The 25,165-nt window shown below is 45.6% G+C and overlaps 1 protein-coding gene across 1 annotated transcript in view; it reads right to left on the bottom strand.

Moving 5' to 3' along the window:
- WDR64 (WD repeat domain 64) overlaps positions 1-25,165 on the bottom strand; it is a 1,979,698-nt gene that overhangs the window by 108,322 nt on the left and 1,846,211 nt on the right. Inside the window, exon 25 of the mRNA XM_069607651.1 lies at positions 12,272-12,347. Coding sequence (XP_069463752.1) covers positions 12,272-12,347 — 76 coding nt within the window. The remainder of the gene's footprint in view (positions 1-12,271; positions 12,348-25,165) is intronic.

Raw genomic sequence — 25,165 nt, 5'->3', positions numbered from 1 at the left:
CGACACTGCAGACAGGGAGAGACAGAACACAGGCATCAGGGCACCATACAATGGTGTGCTACACACATAACAGTTGCACATGAGTGTCAGTGTCAGACATCACAGATGGCATCACACTCCCCAACACTCATGTCATTTGAACCCACACACATGCACAAATAAACTGGGATCATGCAACAGACAACTTCATCCATTCACATGAACGTGCATGTACATCCCAAGGGTGACAGGAAGTTACAAGCATCATGGGGCATGACAATCACATGCACACATGCCACCACACAGACATGCCTATGGCCATCTCAGCCTCCTGTCACAGTTACAATCGTCACCAACTGTCTCACATCAGCCAATCGGGCACCCTGATGTGCGTGTCACATGCATCCATGGTGTCTCACAGTCACACACATACTAAACAGACACACGCACATGCACATCATGCAAGTAGATGAAGGTGGGAAGGGCATCCATGTGTCATAAAAACAAACATGGCATAGTACACACCCAGACATACAAACATGCGTGCATCAACACATGCAGTTGTGCATCATGCATCGTCCAAGAGGCTCCGGCCTTCCTGAGGGTCCTGGACTTGAAGTCCTCCTAGCGCTTATGGACGTGTTTCAAGTCGGGGGTTGCCACCCCCTCCCCGTTGATGGCAACCACGATGTCCGACCAGTTCCTCCTCCGTCCTTCCTTGTCGGCGCACGGTCGTTTGAAGAGGGCATCATAATGCCATTGGACCTGCTCCACCAGGATGCCAACTTCTCTGGCTGAGAAGCTGACAGCCCTCTGCCTCTCTGGCTGGGGGTTGCCAGTGGTCCCAGATGGAGTTTGCCCCAACATGGCAACCCCCGAGGCAGGTGTGGGTGTGCAACTGGGTCCTGGGGCTGGGCTGTGGAGCAATGGCACACCAGTCGGGAGACTTCTGTTCCAGCATGGGTGGTCGCAGCAACTGGGCCCCTGCAGATGGCCAATGGGCAGGCACCAAATAGCAGGGCACGTGGGCAGCAGGCAGGCAGGCAGCAGCAGATGGCTCGTGGGAGGCTGCTCAGGGCTGTGGGGGGCAGGAAAATGGTCTTATGGGCAGGAGCGCGGTCTTCCGTGTGTTGTCGCGTGGCCAGCGTGATGCAGAGTGAATCTGCACATGCAAAAACAGCATGTCAGCGTGAGATTGCATGTAAATCAAGGAAAGGGCATTAGCGCGTAAGCGCATAAGTGACATGATGCACGCGGGAGTTTCCCTCGGCACGGGTTAAAGGTGAGCGTGGGCCAGCAGTTCACTGTATGTGCTTTTCCTAGAGACCGATGCGTGTGTTTTGCTGCTTCTTGTTGTTTCACACGCCATCACTTCACAGCGGATCGAGGACGTACCTCTTCTTTTGGCGGGGGTTTTGCCTACGCGTGTTTTTCTTTCCCACGCTAGTCAGATGGTGAGTCGCGCACACTATTTTTCCCGATGTAGGTCCCCCTGTGTATCATGTACCCGTTTTCAAGATCATAGTAGCATGTGTGTTCCAGGTGTACGCGTTTTTTGTGTCCTTGGGTGCCACATGTGGGCTACCGGGGTTTGCATGCATGGTTTTATTGTATATTTGGGGTGCCTGAGCATTGCATGATCCGTCATTTTCCCCCAGGGATCACATACAGCCTTGCAGGAGTACCGGGGTGCTGTTTACATCACATACCCCACCCCCTTCACCCCAATTGCCCAGGACAATTGTCATGTGCACCTCCCATTGGCACTAGTACATCCGTGCCATGGTTGGGAGGCCACAGAAGGTGAGGGGTGCCTCAGTTGGGCATCCTCGACATGTTGGGCATGGTCAGGGACATGGCACCAGGGAGTAGGGGGAGTCCAGGGTGGCCAGGGAGGCTGCAGAGGGGGAAGAGGCGGGGGTGCGCCACTTGGGCAGGATGTTCTGCCACATGTTGGTGCAGTCATGCCACCACCCCCTGCGGCTCCGGAAGATGCAGCTGTTGCATCTGACACTGGCGCCCATGTTACCCGGCAGTCAGTTTCATCTACTGTCACGGGCCCAACGGTAGTGGTAGCTGCAGGTGCAGCTGTGGTGACCACCACCCAGGCTCTGAGTTGGCAAGCGCATGATGCGTTGGCACCTGAGGACTACCAGGCTGAATTCCAGGTGGTCAGGAGGCACAAGCAATGTGCGCACAGGGATTCTCTGACCGAGGCACATGTCCCTGGGGCAGTGTTGTCATCTGCTGCCCCGAGCAGCCGGGTGTTGGCAACTGCATGGGCAGATGCAGCCAACACCACCCCGGCTGTGAGTCTGCCAGCCAGGAATGTGCCGGTCACAGACCTTGGCACAGCGGCAGTTGCTGCGCTGGGTCCTGACAAGAGCACCCATCAGCCACTGATGCAAGTCAGGGTTTCTGTCCTGGTTCCACCTGCCACTCCCTTGGTCCAGTCTACCAGCACCACTGCCCCTACTGATCAGGGCAGCATTTGCCAGTCAGGGTCTGTACTTCTGCCCAAGAGGAGGAAGGTTGCTCCTGCCAAGAGGCTGAGACCCCAGACACGTATCCAGACTCCGGCACGTCGAGGAAAAAGCCTTTCAACAAGCAGGAACTGGACTTCCTTGTGGGCTACGTGTCGGAACACAAACGCAATATACTAGTGGTCCCAAATTGTCACACTACGCCTGCCCAGCGTTGGGTCCACTGGCAGCGAATTGCGGATGGTGTTAATGCATTTGGATATCAGGTGCGTACAGCTGAGGAGGAACAACTCACTCCGCATGAGGAGATCGCTGCAGAGTTCATCCAGGCAGAATTGATCCAAGGAGTAGGAGAGATGCTGAATTATGATGCATTGTCCGGTGAGTGTTGCTGTGTGTTCCTCCAGCTCATGTGTTATTTGCTTGTGTGATGTGTTGTGCTTGACTGCCACTACATGTTATGTGTACATGGTTCTCATGCACGAGTCATGCAATGCTTCACTGATGCGTGCCTGTTGTGATGCATCCTGGACATGTGATGCAGACAGTGAATGTCCTCATCACCACACATGCACCCTACTCACATGCCAGGGACTCTGCTGCCCATCTGGTCCATGTCCCAGCTCACTGACCTCTCTGCATGTAGCCTGTGGTGTTGTTTCACTCAGCACTCGTACTATGTCATCGCATGACTGACGTGCATGTGTGGTCAGCCTGGATGCGGGTACTCCACGTGGTCATGCTTCCTTGCCACTCCACCCCCCTGCACCTCTATTTCACCATGGCACGGGTGGGCAACATGTTGGACTACTGCAATGGCCTGTTCCACGCTCCTGTGTTAATGCACACTTCCCTCTGCAAACCTGCACAACATTTACTGTGGGGTACATCCTTTGTCCTTGATGCAGGGTGTCTCACTCAGACTGTGCAGATGGCAGATGATCCCTGAGGACATGAGTGCCCATTCATGCTCCATGTGCATTACATGCATGCACCTATGTGTCCTTGGAAGGATGATCATTGTAGCATGTCTCCGGGATGACATACTTGTCATGGCATTTTGTCATCCATTCCATGCTCACTCTGTCTCAGTCCTGCATTACGCACATGTTTAGGGGGTCATTGTCTGTGTGGGGCACAAGCCTCCCCCTGTTGCAGGCCCCCTGTCTCTGTTAAACTGATGTAGTACCTTTTGCATGAATAGGTGTAGTACTAAGGGTTCATCATGTGTCCTGCTTACTGTCCCATTATCATCTGCTGTGGTGTCAGTTGACTGAGATGATTCAATTGATGATAGCCAACACTGTCTGCCAATACACAGTTCTCTGGTCAACCTTTCATTGCCATGCAATGCCTCCCTGCATTTTAACTAAGGGGTGTGTGGGTGAACTGCAGCCATGCAAACCAGTGCAGGCACATTGCACATGATGGCTGAACTTGCCCTTACACTGCCGTCCTGTTAACTGATTGACATCAAAACGTACTTGTTGATGTAGATGGTTGGGAATGTACTGCACTGCACCCACCCACTTCTGAGCCATGCTACACCATTCCACATGCCTACTCACTGCTGCAATGTCAAAGTGACTTGGCATGTATGCTTAGGTGTTCATCCCTTCACTGTTATGAAACGCAGTAGCACAGGTGCATCCTGTGACACATGTACTCTGTATTATAACACCCTAGCTGGTGTTTTGCAAAGTTGATTGGTCAATCTGCGGGCTATACTAACTGGTATAGACCGCAGATTGGTTACAGGCCGCAAATTGGATTGTAATTACTGTGGAGCTGCCTGCACGGGGGTATCTGTACACTTTCACATACACATATGCAAGCAGCTTCAACGTTGTGTTGTGCAACATTGCAGCTACTTACTTTGGTGTGTGTGAAAGTGTTTAGACATGTGTTCTAGCATTTTTGTTGAATAACAAATATGTTGTTATTTTACGAAAATGCTGCAGGCAGTGTTGGAACGTCCGCCTGTGGTGGTTCTGGGCGCACGGTCACACTCCTGATGTGCCTGGGGCATCATGTCGACGGAGGGATGCAGTTCTGCAGCCGCGGGTGGTGCTAATACAGCAAGGACCATGGCTCCTTGGGTCCCGCAGGTGTAATGTCCGGCAACGCGGTGGCTGTGCACCACAGGGGAATACTTAGTGGGAGCATGCCATGTATGCCAGTTCACAGCAACAGGGGGCAGCTATTGAGAAGATTGCTCAAGGCATGGAAAGTGTGGCCCAATCCATGCTCCCCCTTTATAGGCAGGTGGAGCTCCAGTTGCAGGCAAGGCAGTCCACGTGCCGCTCAGCCAGGCTTGGCATGGCAGCCTCAAGCAGGGCACGCTGGGCTGAAATGGTGTCTCTGCGTGAAGCACTTGCTGCTCAGACAGAGGCACATAGGGAGGCCCTGAGAGAAGAACACCAATCCCTCAGATCTACTCTGGGTGTGCTCAACATGTCCCAGAGGCAGCGGTCAGAAGGGAGGATAGAGCAGCTGGAAAACAACATCTCGGCTGAGCTACAGGCAAGCCGGGAGGTGCTCCGAATGTCATGTGAGGCCATGCAGGCAGAACTCCGTCTTACATGTGCTACCTTGCAAGAGGAAGCACGCGTATCACGTGAGGTGCTGCATGCTGACCTATGTGCCATTGCCACACAGGACCGGGCTTACCAGACCCGCATGCTTGCTGCCATGGAGGGGCAAGCTGCGGATAGGTGTGGTCAGGCAACTGTGGCACGTCCACCTTCTGATTGTCATCCAGAGGGTGAGTAGGATGACAACTTATCTACCACAAAGGTCAGGCTGTGCAGGCTTTGAGCCCATGGATTTTTTTTTTAAACTCAACATCATCGCATGTGGGTATTGAGGTGCACCCTGTACCTCCCCCCTCCTGGGTGCCCCTGCTCCCCAGGTCGTATGTGGACATTTTTATTTTTTAAAATATTATTGTTTGTCTATTGTGCATTTATGTCACAGTGTGGTGCTTTGTGGCATTAGAAAGCAACCACTGTGTGGTCCAGCTGGGCCCATACAAGCTTGTCTTGTGTATGTATTTGTGGCTTGCGGTCCTGACACATATGCCACTCCTGCTTCCCCTTTCCATGGGCTTGCAAGGATGGATCGGTGTGACAGCAAATTATACAGGGGCATTGGACTTTTGTCATATCTGTCGCCAGTGCAGTCCTACTTGTGTATACACCCCTAGTGGGGATTAAGGATGTTTTCTCCACGGCATGTATGCAATCATTTATGGTAAGTATATTTTTTAACTATGCTTTTTTTTAAGTTGATTGTGATGTTTTTTCATTAGTTGCCTGTATACGTGGTTGATGCACTTCATGCTGTAGATGATAGCCTGCACCCTTTAGCTGTTAAAGCCACACTGATGATGGAAGGGGGCCAGGTGGTGACAATGTCAAGTTGGTACGCTTGGGCTACAGTGATTGGCCCCTATCTGACATTGTCAATGTGGGGTACTATGTACATGATGTGTTCTGCTGGTCAATGGAGGTTCCTGTGTTGGGTTTACTTTTCAGGTGTCAGGGGATTGGTGTGGTTTAACACACTGCGGGGTCCACAAGGGCAATGTTCACATGTGATGTGTACAGGACATTGAGGGTCACTTCATTTCACATGCATGTAATGAGTGCATGTCCCTTCTGACACAGACACTTACACAACGCACCACCACACACACAACCACCCATCCATGCCCACACGTACACACAGATTGCCTTCTCTGCCATGTTGTGTCCCTGCAGCGCATGATCACTTACAATTTTCGGATCGTGTACATGTGTCACATGGTAATTTTTGTTGTTTGTCCTTTTTTATATGATGCTCAAGGTGTATCCCCAATGCAATGGCTGCTCACTGTACTGTGTGCTGAGCGGTGTGTTGCAGGGGACACACACAGCACACGGTTTTGGGATTTGCTGATTTGGATTGCCCAATGTGCATGCCAACAGGCATTCTGCCTTTTGTTGATGGTACCGCAGGTGGCATGCATTTGTGTATGCCTTTGTATGTGTGGGAGGTTGTTGGTCACTCATTTCATCTGATTCCATGTCAGGTGTGATTGTCTCAGGCCTGTTTCCATTTATCACGTGCCACTTTGTGACTAATTAGTCATGGTTGTGCATTTGGTTTGCTCTTTTGCTGTTGCATGCCATGTCATGGTGTGGCCGACGAGGGCCATTGGGGTTGGGAGGATTTGGGTGACATACCAGTGATTTTCATGAACTGTTTTGCAGGGGGGTGGTGGGATATGCACCTTGCATGTTTTCCTTTTAGTCACAGCGGATTGGTTATGTTTAAGTAGCTAGGGATGCACACAATGTAGCACTTCCATGTAAACATTCTCAGGGTGGTAAGGTTGTGACAGTTGACTGTCTCTTTGTCATCATCGATTGTCACCTGGTATGTGCCAGGCCTGTGAGCACTCCGCAAGGGTGGGAGTTTAGGTGAAAAATGTGGCCACAAGCTGGGTCCGGGCTGCCTCGCCATGTGCCCTTTCTCCTCCCATATGCAGTGCCTGTGCGTATGGTTGAGGATGTGGGGGCACCACCATGTCCACCGGTATGCCCCGCCGTGTTGAAACATTGTGCAGGATACATGATGCCACAATGATCCTGCACACCACTGGGGGTGCATATAGTAGCTGCCCACCAGAGCAGTCAAGGGAGCGAAAGCGTGACTTGAGCACTCCGAATGTGCACTCCACTATGGCCCTGGTTGCAATAGGGGCTGCATTGTATCTTACCTGGGGTGGTGTGGTGGAGCTCCGTATTGGCATCATCATGTGGGTGCTCAGAGGGTTGGCACTGTCCCCTGGGGAGGTGATGATGGTTGTCATTAATTGGGTTTGTGTATTTGTCTGTGTGTAACATGCATGCATGTGCAGAGACATTTCTACTCACCAATAAGTCATGTGTCGCCATGCTTCCCGGCTTCTAGGGCCCAGCTCAGGGCAGATATTCTGTATATAAAACTGTCATGGGTAGAGCCAGGATAGTTTGCACAGACAGAGGTGATGATTTGCTGGGCATTGCATTCAACCTGTACGTTGATGGAATGCCAGTGCCTAGGTGGACGTAGGGCCACATGTGTGCAATCAATGGCACTGAGCACTTTGGGGAATTGTGCCACCCCGTAAAAGTCCTGGACCACGGCCTGCCTTTCTGCGGGTGTTCTGGACATGCATATGTGCCTGCGGACTGAGGGGCGCGCAGTCATGATTGCCAACACCTGGTGTAGGCAGTGTGGCTGCGTGGCCTGTGAGACGCCCCCAACTATGGCAGTTGTCTGCTGAAATGACCCAGTGGCCAGAAAATGCAGGACATTGAGCACCTTTTCCAAGTGGCTCAGTGCTTGGGAGCACAAGGTGGGTGATGTGAGGTCATCCTCCCACTCAGTGACCAGGTCTAGGATGATATGAGGTGGAAACCTATAGCTGCCATAGACCTGGTCATCAGGCATCCCAAAAAGGCTGGTCCTGAGCAAATAAATGTGGGACTGGCTATTCTCCTCCTCCTGCGGTGTCCCACAATCACTGCTGCGAGAAATGGGACATTCATCGTAGCTGTATATGCGTGTTTGTTGTTTGCGTGCACTTTTATACTGCACGGGGGTGCTTCCGCCTGCTTTCGTGTGCCGGATGTGTTTACGCCTCTGCATGTCTTTTGGTGTGCGCAGGTTTTCCCTATTCGATTCCATGAATACATGTTGTTCGCGAGTGTGTGGGCATTCCATGTATTTCCCAGCAGTACTTCCCCAGTTATGCCCTCATTTTCATGCGTTGTTCCCCATTCTGCATGTTCCGCCCCCTTTTTGGTGTGTGCGCCACACGTTATATGCTTTCGCTGTGCGCATAGCGCACAGCGTTTGGGATGTCGCAGTTACGTGTAAGGTAGGCGCGGATTAGGCACAGCTCCCAGGAGAAACACACGCACAGACTTCCATGAATCTCTTGTGAGCGATTTGCACGCGTGCGCTGGATTTTTCTCGCTTGCGGCACCGATTTTGGCGCACGATTATTCCATGAATCGGCCCCATAGTCCGAAATGTATGCTTATTCTACTCTAAATGCTGTTTGGGTGTTTTTGTCTACATTGTGAATTTGAAGTGTTTAAGAACATACTAAATCAGCGACTTGCCCCTGAAGTGTGCCTGAAATAAAACTTTAATGAATCTGCCAATTATGGTATAGAATTCCAGAAGGACACATTATTTGTTATTTATATTCTTTCTTATTTAGGGTCACTGTTCAAAGTTTTATAAATGCTGAACCGCCTGTTATTTTAAGAGGCCTGAACAAGAAAACCAGCCACCCCTGAAACAAAGATCCACATCGCACTGGACACAGCCCAGGAGTTGTAATATACAAAAAATGGAAAAAGGGATGGTTTTTTTAGGGGTAGCAAGGGAGACCCCAAATGACGTCCCTGCTTGCTTGGGGGATTTGGATGACATTTTCTAAACAGAAGGTTTGTCAATAGGCCCACTAAACTGGACATTTTGGTGCTTTGCGGCAGAGACGGACAGAGTCTAATAACATTTCACTTGCTGGATCCATTTGGAGGACATTTTCTTGTCAAGGGCCCCACCAAACTGGACATTTTTGGTACAATTTGTCAAAAAATTACAGTTATCAACAAAAGATAAAAACACAATTTGCTGCCTACTCCCATTCATTTTCCAATAGAGAAAAAGGACAGTTTTTGAACAGCCATAGCATGGAAACCACTTGGAGGATTTAGGCCAAATAAGAAACAATTTGGGCATACAGTGTTGACTTAATTTTCTTGACTAGTTTGGGGTACATCCATCCAGTAGTTGTTAAAATATTCATCAGAGAGTAGGATGCCCACTGCTCCTTAAAACCTTTTTATCGGTCTTTGTGCTTTTCAGCAAAGAGCGGGAGAGCAGCTAATGCAATTATCGGGAGGGGTCTGGGGTTAGTCCATCCAGTAGTTGTTAAAATATTTGATGGGGAAGGGGTGCATCCTTTTCCCAAAATTATGGCTATGCGTGTGTCCCACAATTAATCACTGATGCTTTTCCAAAACAGAAAAGTTACAATTTTTTTTTCTCGACGCGAATTATAATCTTAGTTATAAGAGGCATCACCAGGGTTAGCTGAAAAAAAGTTGAAAAAAATGCCATTTGGAGGAGGAAAATGGATGAAATGGGAAGGTGCGGGGGAGAGCACACCATGTGAAATTGGGGAGTTGGGGTGGAGGGCTGGGGACCAAATTAAGAGCTCTAACATTTTTGCATAAACAGGGTTGTTCAGCGGGATAACCACGGTTATGATAGAAAATTAGATCGGGAATTAAAGTGTTTCAGATGACAGGATGAGTGTTGAGGGAATGGGAGAGGGCTAGGGATAGAAAAAGAACCTAAGAGGAGTGGGGGAGCATGGCGCGAGGAGATGGGCGATTGTGAAGTCCCTGGTAGGGTAGGGAAGAGTTTTGGATTGTGCATGCTTTGCAAGGATAACTGTGATTATTTGAGTGTGCTTACGGATAACTGCAGTTATATGTAGTACATTGATAACTTCGGTTATGAGCAAACTTTTTTTTTTAAAGCGACTTAAAGAAATTAGACTAAGAAAAAAAGAGCAATTTTACAACTATAGTGCGGTGCGTGGTAATGGGTGTGGCCACAGACTATGGTTACTGTGTTACTTTAAGGCACCGAATGGTGCAACATGGAAAGTGAAAAACCAATGGTATAACAAAACTCTTGAAATTCACTGAGAAAACCTTAGTGAAAGTGATTTTTGCACCTTTTTTTGTGCAATGCTTTGGCAAAAGTATTTTACAGATTTAATAAAATACAAATATAAACATTAACATTTCGTGGCAGCTGCCCCTGAATGAAAATTGCTAGACTTTTGTATTAATTGTTTTGATAGCTTTTTAAAAACATGGGTTTTCTCATAGGAACAAAAATATTTTAGGCCAAATATTCCAAAATTGGATGCTTAAATTACAAGATTTTTGGCATGCACCTAGATATTATCATGAATTGATGCACTTTAACAAAAACTGAATTTGGAGATATTCACATTTTAAAATGAATCACATGTGCATCCATTATACAAATCGTACACATAAGTGTAGAAACTTAAAATTTCATACAGGTCTAGTACTATATCTATGAAGAGAAATCACAGCAAATTCAGAACTAACTTTGATGTAATTTTTCAGGAGTTTTAAACTGTGTACATGTACAAATTGTACCACTCTTACATGCCTGCTACAACTCACTTTAATGTACGTTTTTATATGTATAGGATCCTCAAAGGACATGTGCATTTCATGACTTTATATGAAAAACTCATATGCTATTTATATGTTATACACTCACATGCTAGACACTTACAAACCAAACACTCATATTCCTTACACCTCATACTCTTGTGACATTCACACTTAAGACACACAGATTTACACATCTCTCTTGCACTACAACCTCTTATAACACATGTTCTTTTGACACACGCTAGTATGACACACTCTCTTACAACACATGCTCTTATCGCACACTCTCGCAACACACACACACTTATGAATTGTGCACATACAACTCATGATGTTATGACCAATGCTCCTATGACACAAGCTCTTTTGACACATGCTCGTATGATATACACACTTATGACACACACATGCACATGCTCTTACACAACACACTCATATGGCACACACTCAGAACCAGTGTACATTTTCTTTTGGAACAGGACATTCACATGTAGTAGATGTACATTTCACACATGTCCACTAATATCGATTAAAAGTCACATCAAAGTAAGGACAAATGTTGAAGTCATTTTAATGTTTTAATTATATGTATATGAAACGAATAGGAAATAAAAACTTTGTACATGTATGTACTACAGCACTTTTATATGTCTACTATTATGTGAGCTTTCATAGGTATAGGAGGGATATATGATATAGGATATATGCAGTTTAATGATGTCACACCACGTATACGCCATACACACGCCAACCACTCATACACCTTACACCAAGCACTTTCACATCACACACTCTTATGACACATGCACATCTGACACACATGTATGTCATCTAGTCACCTAAAAATATAAGCGATAGAAGACAGTGGCTAATTGTATGGGCATCTTTTACTCAAGCTCGACATTTATGTGTATAAAATGTACATTACACACATGTATTCCACTATATGTATAAAAACACATCAAAGTTAGGACTAGCTTTGATGTGAATTTTCAAATGTATATATGACATACATGAGATGTAAATTACTTGCATATATGTACAAGATGAAAACTGTATTGCTCATGGGCCATACAATCATACATGGATACACTCATATGCCAAACACTCCAACTACATACACTTATATAACATACACTCATATGCTATATGGCATACTCCACACAAAAACAAAGCTAGTATACATAAAAATAAACTTTAAAAAAAGAGTTGAGTTTAAACTCACAAAGCAAAGTCTGTAAATAGTGGAAATGACAATGTGACGGTACAGTCACTCCATACAACTGCAAATCTAATAATCTAATCTTTCATGGTGGTGGCCTGATTCCCATAGAGCCCCCCTTTACACTAATTTCCAGTGGCCTGTCCTAGTTGTCTGGTAAATGTATTTTCCATTTAGAACATGCACAATTCCAACCAGACACAGAGTTTCAGCCAATGGCCTACAGCCCTGTGGACAGGTAAAGAGCGCTGTAGTGCCACACCAATGGCAGATGTGTGATATACAAAAACAGCAACAGTCAGCACATAGATGTTATGTACCTTGGGTGAAGCTAAAGATGTGAAAAACTTGATTTCGTGCTCTCCATCCACGTCTGGTTTATTTGGTGACCTCCAGCTGAAACCAAGACAAAAGCAGAATGAACCACATCATTCAAGATTAAAGTTATGTGAACTCATGATTGCAGAATTAACTATTTCATCAACAAATTGGAAGCTTGACATAGTGTTTAAAAAAAAAATGTCCGTGAGTCATTGTCATACTTGTGATGTTAGACATAACGTGTCTAGTGAGATAACATGAGGCTGGCAATAGATGGCCGGATTTACACAAGCGATTTTTAAAGGGGAAATCCGATTGGAAAACGCTTAGCCAATCAGTGCCAAAGTCTTACTTTCTCTGTGGAAATGAAGCATATCACTCCCGCGTTCCTCTATGAAGCCTTCACAACTCACTCTTACCTACGATTGGTTCATCTGTGTGGCAAAGAAGCTCAATGTACATTTAAGAACAGGACACTACCCCCCATATGCCGCTCCCATACAAGTTAAAGCTAGGCTTTGTAATCTTTTTTCAAGAACCATATTCATGAAATATCATCAGACATCTTAGTGTACTGTGGTCATGGCAATCCAGCCAGGAATCTGACCATTTATATCCATAAAACGTACTTTCAACGTTTGATACAATCTATTGACCTCAAACATATAAACATACAGTCAACACATTACATAATAGGCATCAACAAATTAATTGACTGACAAAATGAGCTAGCACTCTTCAACTTTAGAGAAACCCTTCATCGGAAAACATGTTTTTATGAGAATTACACTGTCATTTTGCAATGCCTTATGAACCTGAAGTTGTAAGCGAGGTCCTACGTTCAGGAAACAACCCTGAAAAAAACAGTAGTATAATGTAATCCTGGGTTCCCTGAATGGCCCTGCTTTCTAAATAATACGCCTAAGGGCAAGCTCTGTATAATGTTGCCATTCTCTTTTAAGATGCAGTTACATATACCGGGAGAGCAAATTAGACCATTGTATATTTGGGGGAATGACAGTGGCTTAATTTCGTTTTATGGATACGAGTTCTGCAAACGTACATGTATTAATACTATGTTTACTGTCAGATCGATCCTTAATTTCCCAATTGTAAAAAAGATCTAATTTTTAGTTTAAATTGTATTTCGATCCCCATTCAAAACTTGCATCCTAGGTGTGATGGTGTCCACTTGGACCATTAGCCTTTCTATTATCCTTGTAACCCAGGCAAATGTCTGGGTTCCCCCTCCAGTATCTGCCAGTCAAACCTCTCATAAAACCTTGACCATCACCCTAAATGCATTTGAACCCTAGCCTAAATAATTACAACTCGTATTCCCAGTGCTTAATTTGCCACTGGCACTGTCACCCTAAAGCACAAGCATGTTGGTAAGTGGTCAGGAAGGATTTTGTTTCTTTTTTGCTTGGAATACATTCACTATTTCATCAATAACTGCACTAAACCCTTTGAGGGTATCATCTACGTCCATCGCTCTGTTGCTTTCCTGCTAGGTAGGAGCTTTATAAATCCCATGCATAAGTAACGGTTAAAGAGGATGTGGCCTATGGAAGTAAGCGTGTGACCTAACATTTGTGAACAATCACATCTTAGTATGATACATTTTTGAATTGGCCATTCTTCAAAAGATAACAAATCAACATGGGCAATAATACTTTTGGCTTGGCACAAGCAGAATTATTCTAGCTTCCCTCCTCATGAGGCACATAAGTCAAAATATACTGTTAGATATAGATGTAAAGAGTGTATTTTAATGAACACTCCATCCCCTAGTGCTTGTTGCCTTCTCCCGATACAAACAATAGAGATGAGTATCTAAACTGTCCACGATCATACAGCTGCACTGTCTGCTACACACCAATGTACCTGTGCTGTGAAGCATTTGCACTACAATTTAGGCATGTTCATAAAACCTCAAAGTAAACTCCTCCTAGCATAGATTTATTTTCTGTCCATGAAACATAAAGCCTCAGGATAAACCGTCTTCCAAAGTGACAAGATTACACAGCATTCAAAATGGAGACCTGCACATAGCAGAAGATGAACCGAAAACAAAGGAAATGAATTTTGTGGAGTGCTTGGAGTGTTTCTGTCGGAGCTGATGCTGCACTATTTGTGAAAGTCTTTCTACCATTTCCCTCATTGTGCGGATTGGAAGATCTTGCTTTACTACATATACTCAAGTCTCTGTGGAGCGAACCGATTGTGTGGAGTGTTTCTGGTGTTTTGGGGACTCACTGTCAGAGCTGATGCTTCACTATTTGTGATGTCTTTCTACCATTTCCATCATTGTGTGGTTTGGTAGATCTTGCTTTTCTATATATACACCAGTCTCTGTTGAGCGAGCAGAGTGCGTTGAGTGTTTCTGGTGTTTGGAGGACTCTCTGTCAGAGCTGATGCTGCACTATTCGTGAAGTCTTTCTACCATTTCCTTCAGTGTGTGGATTGGAAGATCTTACTTTCCTACATATGCTCAGTCTCTGCGGAGCGAGCGCAGTGCGTGGAGTGTTTCTGGTGTTTGGGGTGTAGCGGGTGATGTTTTGCTGGCCAGCCGAGTTTGCTTTCTAGGACTGGTCAGTGTCAAATCCTGCTCTTTGGGTTCCCTGTGAAGGCTGCCTGTACAATGTAAATTGTCCTCCAAGCCACGCCAAGGCCTCTTCTCCCTTCTCTCTGGTAAGCGCCTTCCTCTACTGGTCTCTTTGACTGTTTTCCTTCCAGCTTTTCAGGATTGTTTATTTCTACACATGAAAACAAAAAGCCCACGAAGGTACGGCCTTCATAGCGAATCATCTAATATGGGCAAGCACGCCCACAGCCCGGTAATTAACTGTGGTGCTGACACCAAAGCTACCCTATACAGCAGGGACGTCCCAACCTAAAATGATGGGCATTTTTGAAGCAACAACTGTAACGCTTGATCCAAGGGCGAGCCTATTGGACAAACCCCTACCTGAGGAAAGCCCACCTTTTTGCTCACCTTCCATTGATAACAATGGTTTCCTACTCAATCGCTGCCTTAATTTTAAGAGAAACTCATTGGGCCTCACCCCAATAGGTTTCAACAACGTTATTGGGTCAAACCTATTTGCCAGCCCAAATCTCGAGCAGCTGGTATCTCCATCGGAATCTTCCAGTAGGAGAAGTAACAGTGACACCGAAGATGTCCCTAACTTTTCAAATATTAATTCTTTTGGCTTCCATGATGAAAACACCAGGCACTCTGATTCCCAAATAAATACCATATTTTCCAAACTTGATGCATTATTGTCACTCTGCACAAACATTGAAACAGAACAATACGAGTTGAAATTCATCTTGGTCACAGTTGTTGACATTATCCTTGACAGTAATTCTAAATTCCCCACAATGGATTTTAAAGATGCTGAGATTTCCAAGATTACATCCTCACCTATCATGGGCACTCTCTCGGCCCACTTAACATCTGGCGAGCAACGAATAGTCGATCTAACTGTTCTGCCACAGGTCTCTGGCCCCCTGCTGGATTATTTCCCCAATTCGAACATCAATCCTCGGTCCCTTGCTCCACCGTCAACCAATCCTTCCCCAGCCAATATCATCGCCGAAACTGAAGAAAATGCCCTTGAGGCCCTATGCAATTGAGATATGAGATATCCATGATCAATAGCCCCGCTTCCCTGCGCAAATACTGATGAAGGAAGTGCCAGTCTGCATGAAAAACTCTACAACAAGATAAGCAAGTGACATTCACCAACCCTTTGGATGCCCAGCGATGAAAAAGTATGCCTTGAACTCCAGACAAACAATCTTTACTAAAGTCCAAGATACAGAACCACCAGACAAGTGGTATTGCAGGGCCTGTTGGACAAATGGCTAAGTCATGGTAATCCACCCTTCACAATGGAAGGCTGAAGCCTGTCAAAGCCAATGCCACATTTCAAAAGACTGCATCTCAACTGGCCCACGCAAGTTGGGCTCCTCGCCCAGTTTGCCACCTTCACTTCTTCTTGTGCCCACCGCAAACCTTGGCTCCTTTTGGCCAATACGTCACAGCAGTCTTTTCCAGTGCAGCCTCAGCTAACACTAGTTTCCCCTCGTATATTTCTGTGGGAGCAGTGACCCATCCTATCACCAAAATCAGCCCTATTCATGAGCCCAAACTATCGCTTCCACTTAGAAAATTGATAAAATTGGAAGAGCTTTCACCCAAAGCAGATAGCCCTTTTATCATCCGTGCTTCTCCGCTAGCCATGTGGAGCAATATTCCTTGGCTGTCTTTAATTTCCAGCCACAATCTATCCTACATCGAGCTACCCAGAGCAGATAGTGCCACACACTGGACTTTACTTGAATGTGACTCTCCAGCAATGGTGTCATTACTGCATACCTGTGCAGGAACACTTTAACATTTGGGATTCAAACTTACAGTGTGTCACAAACAAACAGTGAGAGTCGCTAAGTAGGCTGATCTCTTCTCATCCTTCCCAATACACAACCCCCATGCTTTTATACCCTCCCATTCCACCAAGAGATCCAGTTTGGGGGCAGCCTTTGACCACACCACAGCTAACTCAATAACTGGCAGAAAAATGACTCGCTGGCCTGGGTCCCGGATTCCCTAGACAGGACCAATTATTGACAATATTCTCGAATGAATTCAATTAAATGGGCCGCTTTGAATACTCGTGCATAATGCTCATTTTTTGGCTCATCCTCAGGGTATCTTCTTTATTGCATCTTGCGGAATCTTCATCAAGAAACTTGGACAAACAATCCTTTTAACCTTCATGGCTACACCATTTTACATCTCCTGGCAATCCAAGGCTCTAGGGGCCGTCCAGTTGGAGGCCTTGCAGTTGGAGCACAATCTACCTTTGAGCTAAAACATTTCTTTGATAATCTCACTGCCCCACATATCTTGCCTGCCATTTTTTCTGACCACATTCATCTCTGCCCCCAACGCTAATCATTAACGTTTATAACCCTCCAGGAAGGCCGGCCAGGTACGCTATTCATTGCTCTATTGCCACTATTCTCCACAATTGGTCCGAATTATGCCCACTTGCTAATACGTTAGTGACAGGCGATTTAAATGCCTCTTCCCTACATTTATATATCACACTCTCTCTAGACGACTCTAATTATGAAGCGTGTTGGACAACAAACGCTCTGCTAGCTGGGGGGATTCTGGACTGGGTCAATCCTTTTAACACTCACGACCTACTATGCCTGAATTATAAACCTGATAATGCAACCACCAGGTCCTTTTCCGCGTGGACAAATGGGAAAACCTCATCTTGCCTGGATTTTTTTTTTGTAGACAGGAACTCACGGGAATCTTGTGGCAACTTGTTCATTACATTTACCTCTCTTAGTGACCACACTTCTCTATCTCGGAGCTCTCAACTTCCCTCCCGCTGTACCCCTAATACTAACTCTCTTATCACCATAGAAACCTAGGGGAATCGTATAATTTGGAACAAGAATGTCTTGAACATCACTAGCTTTGTGCACACAAATGAGGCGCCTCTCCTACTCTGAGAAAGTTGTTGCACCTAGACTCCTGTGTAGTAGTAGGTCCCACACATAAACATGCCCTATTTGATATAGCAATCCAAGAGGCTAACAAGGCCCATCTTAAGAATTGAACTATTATTACCTACAATTCTTATTACTCACCGAACCACAAAAAGAAACTCATCACGCATGAACACACACTACAGATGAACTGGATCAGAAGCCATACATTCGCTATTACTAACGTCGACTGGAAATTTCTCTTTTGGTCTCCTTCGAAGTAATGACAATAAGAAATTCTGGTCTATGGCCAGAACCTTCATTAATGGGCAGGCCTTACAAGAATTAAACTGTCACAAGTTTCTCCCCTTCTCACCTGTTTCTCCTTACTTGCGACCTTCTTGGAAGTGGCTTCCTTCTTTCGTACTGTCCGAGACTTGTATAGGACTGGGCGCGGGTCTTTGGATTCCAGCGTGAGTTCTCCGGCTGTCCTTCGCCGGGTAGCGTTCAGTGTCCAGAACGTAGAGCCAGGAGGGAGATAAAGTTCCAGGCTCGGAGCGAACCGAAGCACCGTTGGACCGAGCACAGGATTAATCCAGCAATAAGGCACGGATAAGAGGTTAGGAGGGAAACGAACGGGGCTCCAGGAATAAGAAGAAAGGAAATAAGAATCAAGAAGAGTATGGAAGCGGACTCCGACAACACACGTCTAACTACTCCAAGCAGTAGCGTTGAGACACGCAGAGCCGTGGGGGAGTGGCTGTTTTCTAGGAAGTCGAACGTAATGCGCAAGGGCTGGTGTGCAACCGTTCAGAATTGTCGGCCATGTTGGAAGGATCACGGAGTTCATACTGCGGTGCATCATGGACCATGAAGTCCAGAATGGACGAATTCGGCGGTTCATGACAGTATGCCTCCTCCTAAACCTTGCACCTCCGGATTTGCCTGGGTGGATTCAATGACATCTTTGCATTAAACGGGGGGCATTCATGTTTGAGACAGGTTCCCAGGTGTGCTCGCTGGGAGGATATCCTTTCCATTCAACCAGATACTGGAGTAGACCTCCTCTGTATCTGGAATCAAATATCCAGGAGACCTCGAATTCAAGTTGATTATTGATAATTACAGGAGTAGGTCTTGGAGAAGTTTGGGTGGATTGTACAAATGGTTTTAACAAGGAAGTGTGGAAGACCGGGTGAATCCTTTTCCATGATTCTGGAAGTTGGAGTTGGAAGGCCACTGGATTAATGATTTCCTTTATGGAGAAGGGCCCATAATACTTGGGGGCCAGTTAATTTGGTCGCAGATGTCGAGGAAGAAGTTTCGAAGACAGTCAAACCTTATCTCCCACTGCATAAGAAGGGCTTGGTCTCCTTTTGGTGTCTGCATATCGTTTGACATCTTTTCTGGCCTTTTCCAGTCTTTCCTTGGCATCTTTGTGTAGGTTGACCAGTGTTTCAATCCAGGAATCGACCGCAGGAACTGGGGTAGGATGTGGAAGAACAGATGGTAGAACTGAAGGATGAAATCCTTGACTGCAAAAGAATGGACTGGTCTTGATAGCTGAATGATCTGAATTGTTGTAAGCGAATTCAGCCACAGGAATCAAAAGCGACCAGTCATCCTGGTCTTTGGTGGCGAAACAGCGAAGGCACTGGTCTAGGATCTGGTTGACTCGTTCGGTTGCTCCATTGGTCTGTGGATGATATCCTGAAGACAACACCTGCTGGATTCCCAATATTTGACATAGTTGTTTCCAAAACTGGGATATGTATTGGGGTCCTCTGTCGGAGATAATCTTGGAAGGTAGTCCATGAAGCCTAAATATGTGTTCCAGGAAAATTCCAGCCAATTCAGATGAGAATGGTAGCTTGAACAAGGGTGTTAAGTGAGCCATATGTGTAAACAAATCGATGGTAACCATTATGGTTGTGTATCCTCTTGATGGGGGTAATTCCACGATAAAATCTGTGGCGATGATTTCCCAAAATCGTGTTGGCATTGCTGGTTGGTGTAAGAGACCTGCTGGCTTTCTGTTATCATGTTTATTCTGGTTGCACACTGCACAGGATTGGACATAGGTTCTTATGTTGTCTATCATCCTTGGCCACCAGAATTGCCTTTGTATAAGATGGAGGGTGGTGGTGATGCCTCAATGTCCTGAATAGAGGGTATCATGGCATAGATTCGTAATCTTATGTCTCAGTTCTTGTGTGGGTATTGCCAGCCGTGTTTCCTTGAAGAGATATCCGTCCTTCATCATGAGGTTCCTTTGATTCTTCCCTTTGTATTCCTTCCAGAGCTCGGAAGAAGGTGTTTTTGCACAAATGTCCTCCAGGAGAGAAATGGCTTGAGCCACAAACACGGAGTCAGGAAACATTTTAGGAAAGGGCCGTACTTCGAGGGGCTCATAATCAGAATGTCTGGACAAGGCGTCTGCAATGATGTTATGTGTTCCAGCAAAGTGGTGAATTTGAAATTGATATTGGGCAAAAAAGAAGGCCCAACAGGCCTGACGGCTGTTTCTGCACTACGGGGACTGTAGGACTTGTAAATTTCGATGGTCCGTACGAACTTGTACTGGGTGTTTGGCACCCAAAAGAAGATGACGCCAGTCGGTGAAGGCTTGTCGGATGGCTAACAGCTCCTTCTCCAGGATGAAATAATGAGTCTCACTGGGAGTCACGGTGCGGGATAAGTATGCAATAGGATGCTCCATCTTGTCCTCAAGTTCTTGTTTCAAGACTGCTCCAATAGCATATTCGGATGCATCTGTTTCCACCAAGAAAGGTCGATCTATATCAGGTTGACCTAGGATTGGAGCTCGAGTGAATTCCTGTTTCAGTTGTTGAAAGGCCGTCTCTTGAGCCGTGGACCATTGAAATGGAATGTCCTTCTTTAAGAGTGTTACAATGGGATGCACTATGTCAGAAAACACAGGTATGAATTTTCTGTAAAAATTAGCAAGTCCCAGGAAGGATTGGATCTGTTTTACAGTAGTGGGAGCGGGCCAAGACAGGATGGAATCAACCTTGGAAGGATCCATTCCGATACCTTTGGTACTAAGTACAAATCCAAGATGATGAACGGTTGATAGATGGAAAAGGCATTTTTCTGGCTTGGACAGGAGCTTCACGTAGGCGTTGTAAAACTGCTTTTACATGTTCTTGATGGGCCTGATGTTCATTGGAGTAAATTAGTATATCGTCCAGATATGCAATGACAAAAAGGAACAGCATGTCAGAAAAAACCTGATCCATGAAACGTTGAAAAACTGCAGGGGCAATGGCGAGACCAAAGGGCATTGCCAGAAACTCAAAGTGGCCAAAGGGAGTTCTGAAGGCCGTTTTCCACTCATTGCCTTCCCTTATGACAAAGAGATGGTAAGCACCCCTGAGATCATGTTTAGTGAAAATGACAGCACCCCTCACTGCCTCCAGAATGTCCGAAATAAGTGGTAGCAGATAGCGGTCCTTGAGAGTGTATTGGTTGAGGCTACGGTAATCCAGACAAGGTCGAAGTTCCTTAGTGTCTTTTTTAGGAACAAAGAAGAGGGAAGCACCGTCTGGGGATTTGGAAGGTCGGATAGTACCATTTGTCAAATTGGTGTCCAGATATTCTCAGAGAGCTTTCTTTTCAGGTTCAGATAAAATGAACATTCTCCCGAATGGAATCACCGCAGATGGGTCTGTATCAATGGCACAATCCTCTGGTCTGTGAGGTGGGAGAGCTTGAACAATGGCTGTTGAAAACACATCTGAGTATGTTTGGTATGCCTGAGGAATTTGGATAATGTTGGATACAGTTACGGATGGTTGCTTGTGCTCCTGGAAGTCCGCTGAAGGACCTTGCAATGTGGCAAGAGATAAACAATGGGACATGAAATGTTCTGATCCGAGAAACAAGGATCCTGCTGCTCAATTGATGTATGGATTGTGCTTCTGTAGCCAAGGCATGCCTAAAACCATGGGGTAGTGGGCAGATTTTATGATGTCAAATCTAAGTATTTCCTGATGGTTATTTATTGAAAGTAGTAAGTCCTTGGTTTGGTGGGTTATGGGTCCAGAAGACAAGGGTCTGCCATCAATGGCTTCAACAGGTTGTACTACCTCTTTGGTTTCTCGAGGAATGTGATGGTTGACAACCCAATCATGATTAATGAAAATGCTCATGGCACCGCAGTCCACTAGGGCCAGGATGGGGTAGGATTCTTCTTTGGTAGGTGACACGAATGTCTGTAGAATCACTAGAGCGTTCTGTCCTGGAGATTTCAAGGAAGGAATAGATGAGGAGCAGACATCTTTCTCCCGAAGCTGTGCTCCGCTTAGGATCGGAAGTTGGCATTTCCCGAACGCTGAGGTGGCGCTATGGGACATTCTCTTACAAGGTGTTTATCAGAGGCACAATACATGCACAGTCCTGTATTAATCCGATGGAGGCTGTCTTGGGGAGAAATTGGTCCTCGGAAGGCGCCTCAATGCATGGGTTCTGGATCTGAGGCTTGCGAAGCAGCTTTTTCTTTGGGGCAGGGATAACCTGTGGCTGCCCTTGGGGATGTTGACTTAGACTTCCTTTTCTCTGTCTTTCTTTCCTGGATCCGGAAATCAATCTGTAGGGAGAGGCCCATGAGAGCATGGAAGGAACATGGGCGAGCTACTCTAGCTAATTTGTCCTTTATCTCGTCATTTAAACCTCTTCAAAAGAGGGTGAATCTGGCTTCTTGGGACCAATCGGCTTCTTTTACTAGCTGTTTAAAGCGAGTCACATAAGTGAGCATATCCTGAGTCCCTTGATGGAATTCAAGCAGTCTTTCTTGTGCACTATAAACAAGTTCTGGATGATCAAACATGGCCTTAAGGGCTTCCACAAACCCATTGTAATCATGCAGGAGAGGATCACCCGAACTGACTAAGGAAGTGTCCTAGGTCAAGCCATTACCTGTGTGAGGAGATATCATGAATCCGACCTTTGCTCGTGGGGTGGAAAAATAGTACGGTTTGAAGGTGAAATGTACTAAACAAGAATCAAGGAAGGCACGTAGGGTTTTTGATGATCCGTCATATTTGTCCACTACTGCCCCTACAGGACACTTTCCTTGGCTGTAGAGTCACGAGATAAGACTAACTGCTTTAATGCCGCATTCTCAGCCTTGAGGTTTTGGACTTCATTTGTTCATTCTTGCATACCTCTCATGAGGTCTTGAACTGCGGCTTCCATATCTGCTTTTTCAGGCTTGAGGCGTCTCAATCTGTCACAAGTTTCTCCCTTCTCACCTGTTTCTCCTTACTTACGACCTTCTTGGAAGTTGCTTCCTTCTTTCGTACTGTCCGAGACTTGTATAGGCATGGGCGGGGGTCTTCGGATTCCAGCGTGAGTTCGCCGGCTGTCCTTCACCGGGTAGCGTTCAGTGTCCAGGACGTGGAGCCAGGAGGGAGATAAAGTTCCAGGCTCGGAGCGAACCGAAGCGCCGTTGGACCGAGCACAGGATTAATCCAGGAATAAGGCATGGATAAGAGGTAAGGAGGGAAACAAACGGGGCTCCAGGAATAAGAAGAAAGGAAATAAGAATCAAGCTAACTACTCCAAGTAGTAGCGTTGAGATGCGCACAGCCACGGGGGCGTGACTGTTTTCTAGGAAATCGAACGTAATGCATAAAGGCTGGTGTGCAACATTTCGGAATTGTCAGCCATGTTGGAAGGATCACAGAGTTCATACCGCGGTGCATCATGGACCATGAAGTCCAGAATGGACGAATTTGGCGGTTCATGACATAAACTCAAATGACGAACCAGAGTGGATTGAGGCTATTTCCTAGCTCTGCTAGAGTTCCTCTATTTCTCACACAAAGACCTGTTCTTATGCACCCTCGGGCTCCTTTTTGTCAGGCTTTGTGAGCGACGACATTCTCTCCATAATTCAAACTCTGAAAAGTTCTTGCACCTCTGGTCCTGACTCTCTGGCAAGCGTTGTGATGAAAGCAAACTCTCAATTCTGGGCCTGTGTGTTGGAACACCTCTTTCACAACATCCTAATCAGAGGTTACATACACATGAGCTGGTGGAAAGCAATCTTAGTGCCCATTTTTGTGCCCGTTGAGGCCATTCGGAGCAAATTGGGGATTCCATCCGTTTGCTAATTCTGGCTTCAACAACGCTGTAGCCTTTTCTTTAATATCATGGTCTGCCCTTGGTGTCTGAAACTTTAACCGGCTTACTGGCAACACAATATTCTCAGGGGAGCACCAACACCTTTCTAGCAGAACTATGCTCCATGCACTCACAAACCTTAGTAATATCGACATTGAGCAACAAAACCAGATATTTAGATATGATGACTAACCTTGACCTTCCAGTGAAAAAGAAATTATACGCCACATATAGCATATAGGGCTCTAAACACAATTCTACTAGAACACACTAGACCAAATGATGCTCCCTACAAATTTGCCGATTCATTACATATCTGCGTTTTAATATTTTACCAGGCCAAGAGCATACCGCCAGATGGAAATTTACCTCGAGAGGAGCAGACCTGCCGTCTTTGCAATTTGTCCATTGAAACAGCATGCCCCCTCCTCACTAAATACCCCAGATTAGTACCATATTATTTAAAGCGCTACTCCAGTTATGTAACCAACATCAACTTAATCGAAACAAAATAATTCTGGAGCAGCATCTTTGGGGCCGAATCCATTGTAATATCGGCTGCTGCTTTTCACGTTTAGAAATCACACTTAATTTGATCGCCCCACCTTTACGAACTCTATGGAAGTTTTGAGAGACTGGATACAGTTTATTCGTTGCTTGTCATGATACCTAATCTGTCTGGTTTTAAATTCTTAACCAATCCTTTGGTCTACTCATTATAAATTTAGTCATTGTAAATATTAACCTATTTTAATCTATGTTAACCCTTGTTGTAATTTATATGGTCGTTGACATTTTGTTTTGTCATTTTCATATGTGGTAAAGGTTTGTACAATTATAACCAATGCACAATAAAACATTTTTTAAACCATGTATTTTTCTTGAAATATGCTAAGTAATGTAACCAAGCTCATAACATTTAGGACAGCATTAGTTTGTGAGCCAAGTTGTGGGTGTCAATGTAATATTTCGGAACCAAATTAAGCTTGTGTGGGGTCACTATCAATCTGTTTTTACTGCCATTGCTGAGCGTTCAGACATGAACAGCAAACACCATAGGTGTAGGTTTTTGTTTCCAGATGAAAATCAGCTGTAGTCACAATTATAGTGCATGCAACTGATTGTAATGTAACATCCAAACGGTAACTTCTTTGGTCCAGACACTGCTTACCAGTGTGAACTGCTGCTGCATTAGTCTACCCTCAGTGCTGGAAATGGACGGAGGTTGG

Source organism: Ambystoma mexicanum, chromosome 4q, assembly GCF_040938575.1.
Source record: "Ambystoma mexicanum isolate Mex_15411 chromosome 4q, UKY_AmexF1_1, whole genome shotgun sequence".
Taxonomy (NCBI): domain Eukaryota; kingdom Metazoa; phylum Chordata; class Amphibia; order Caudata; family Ambystomatidae; genus Ambystoma; species Ambystoma mexicanum.
The sequence above is the reverse complement of the archived record's forward strand: the minus strand, read 5'-3'. Positions and strand labels throughout refer to the sequence as shown.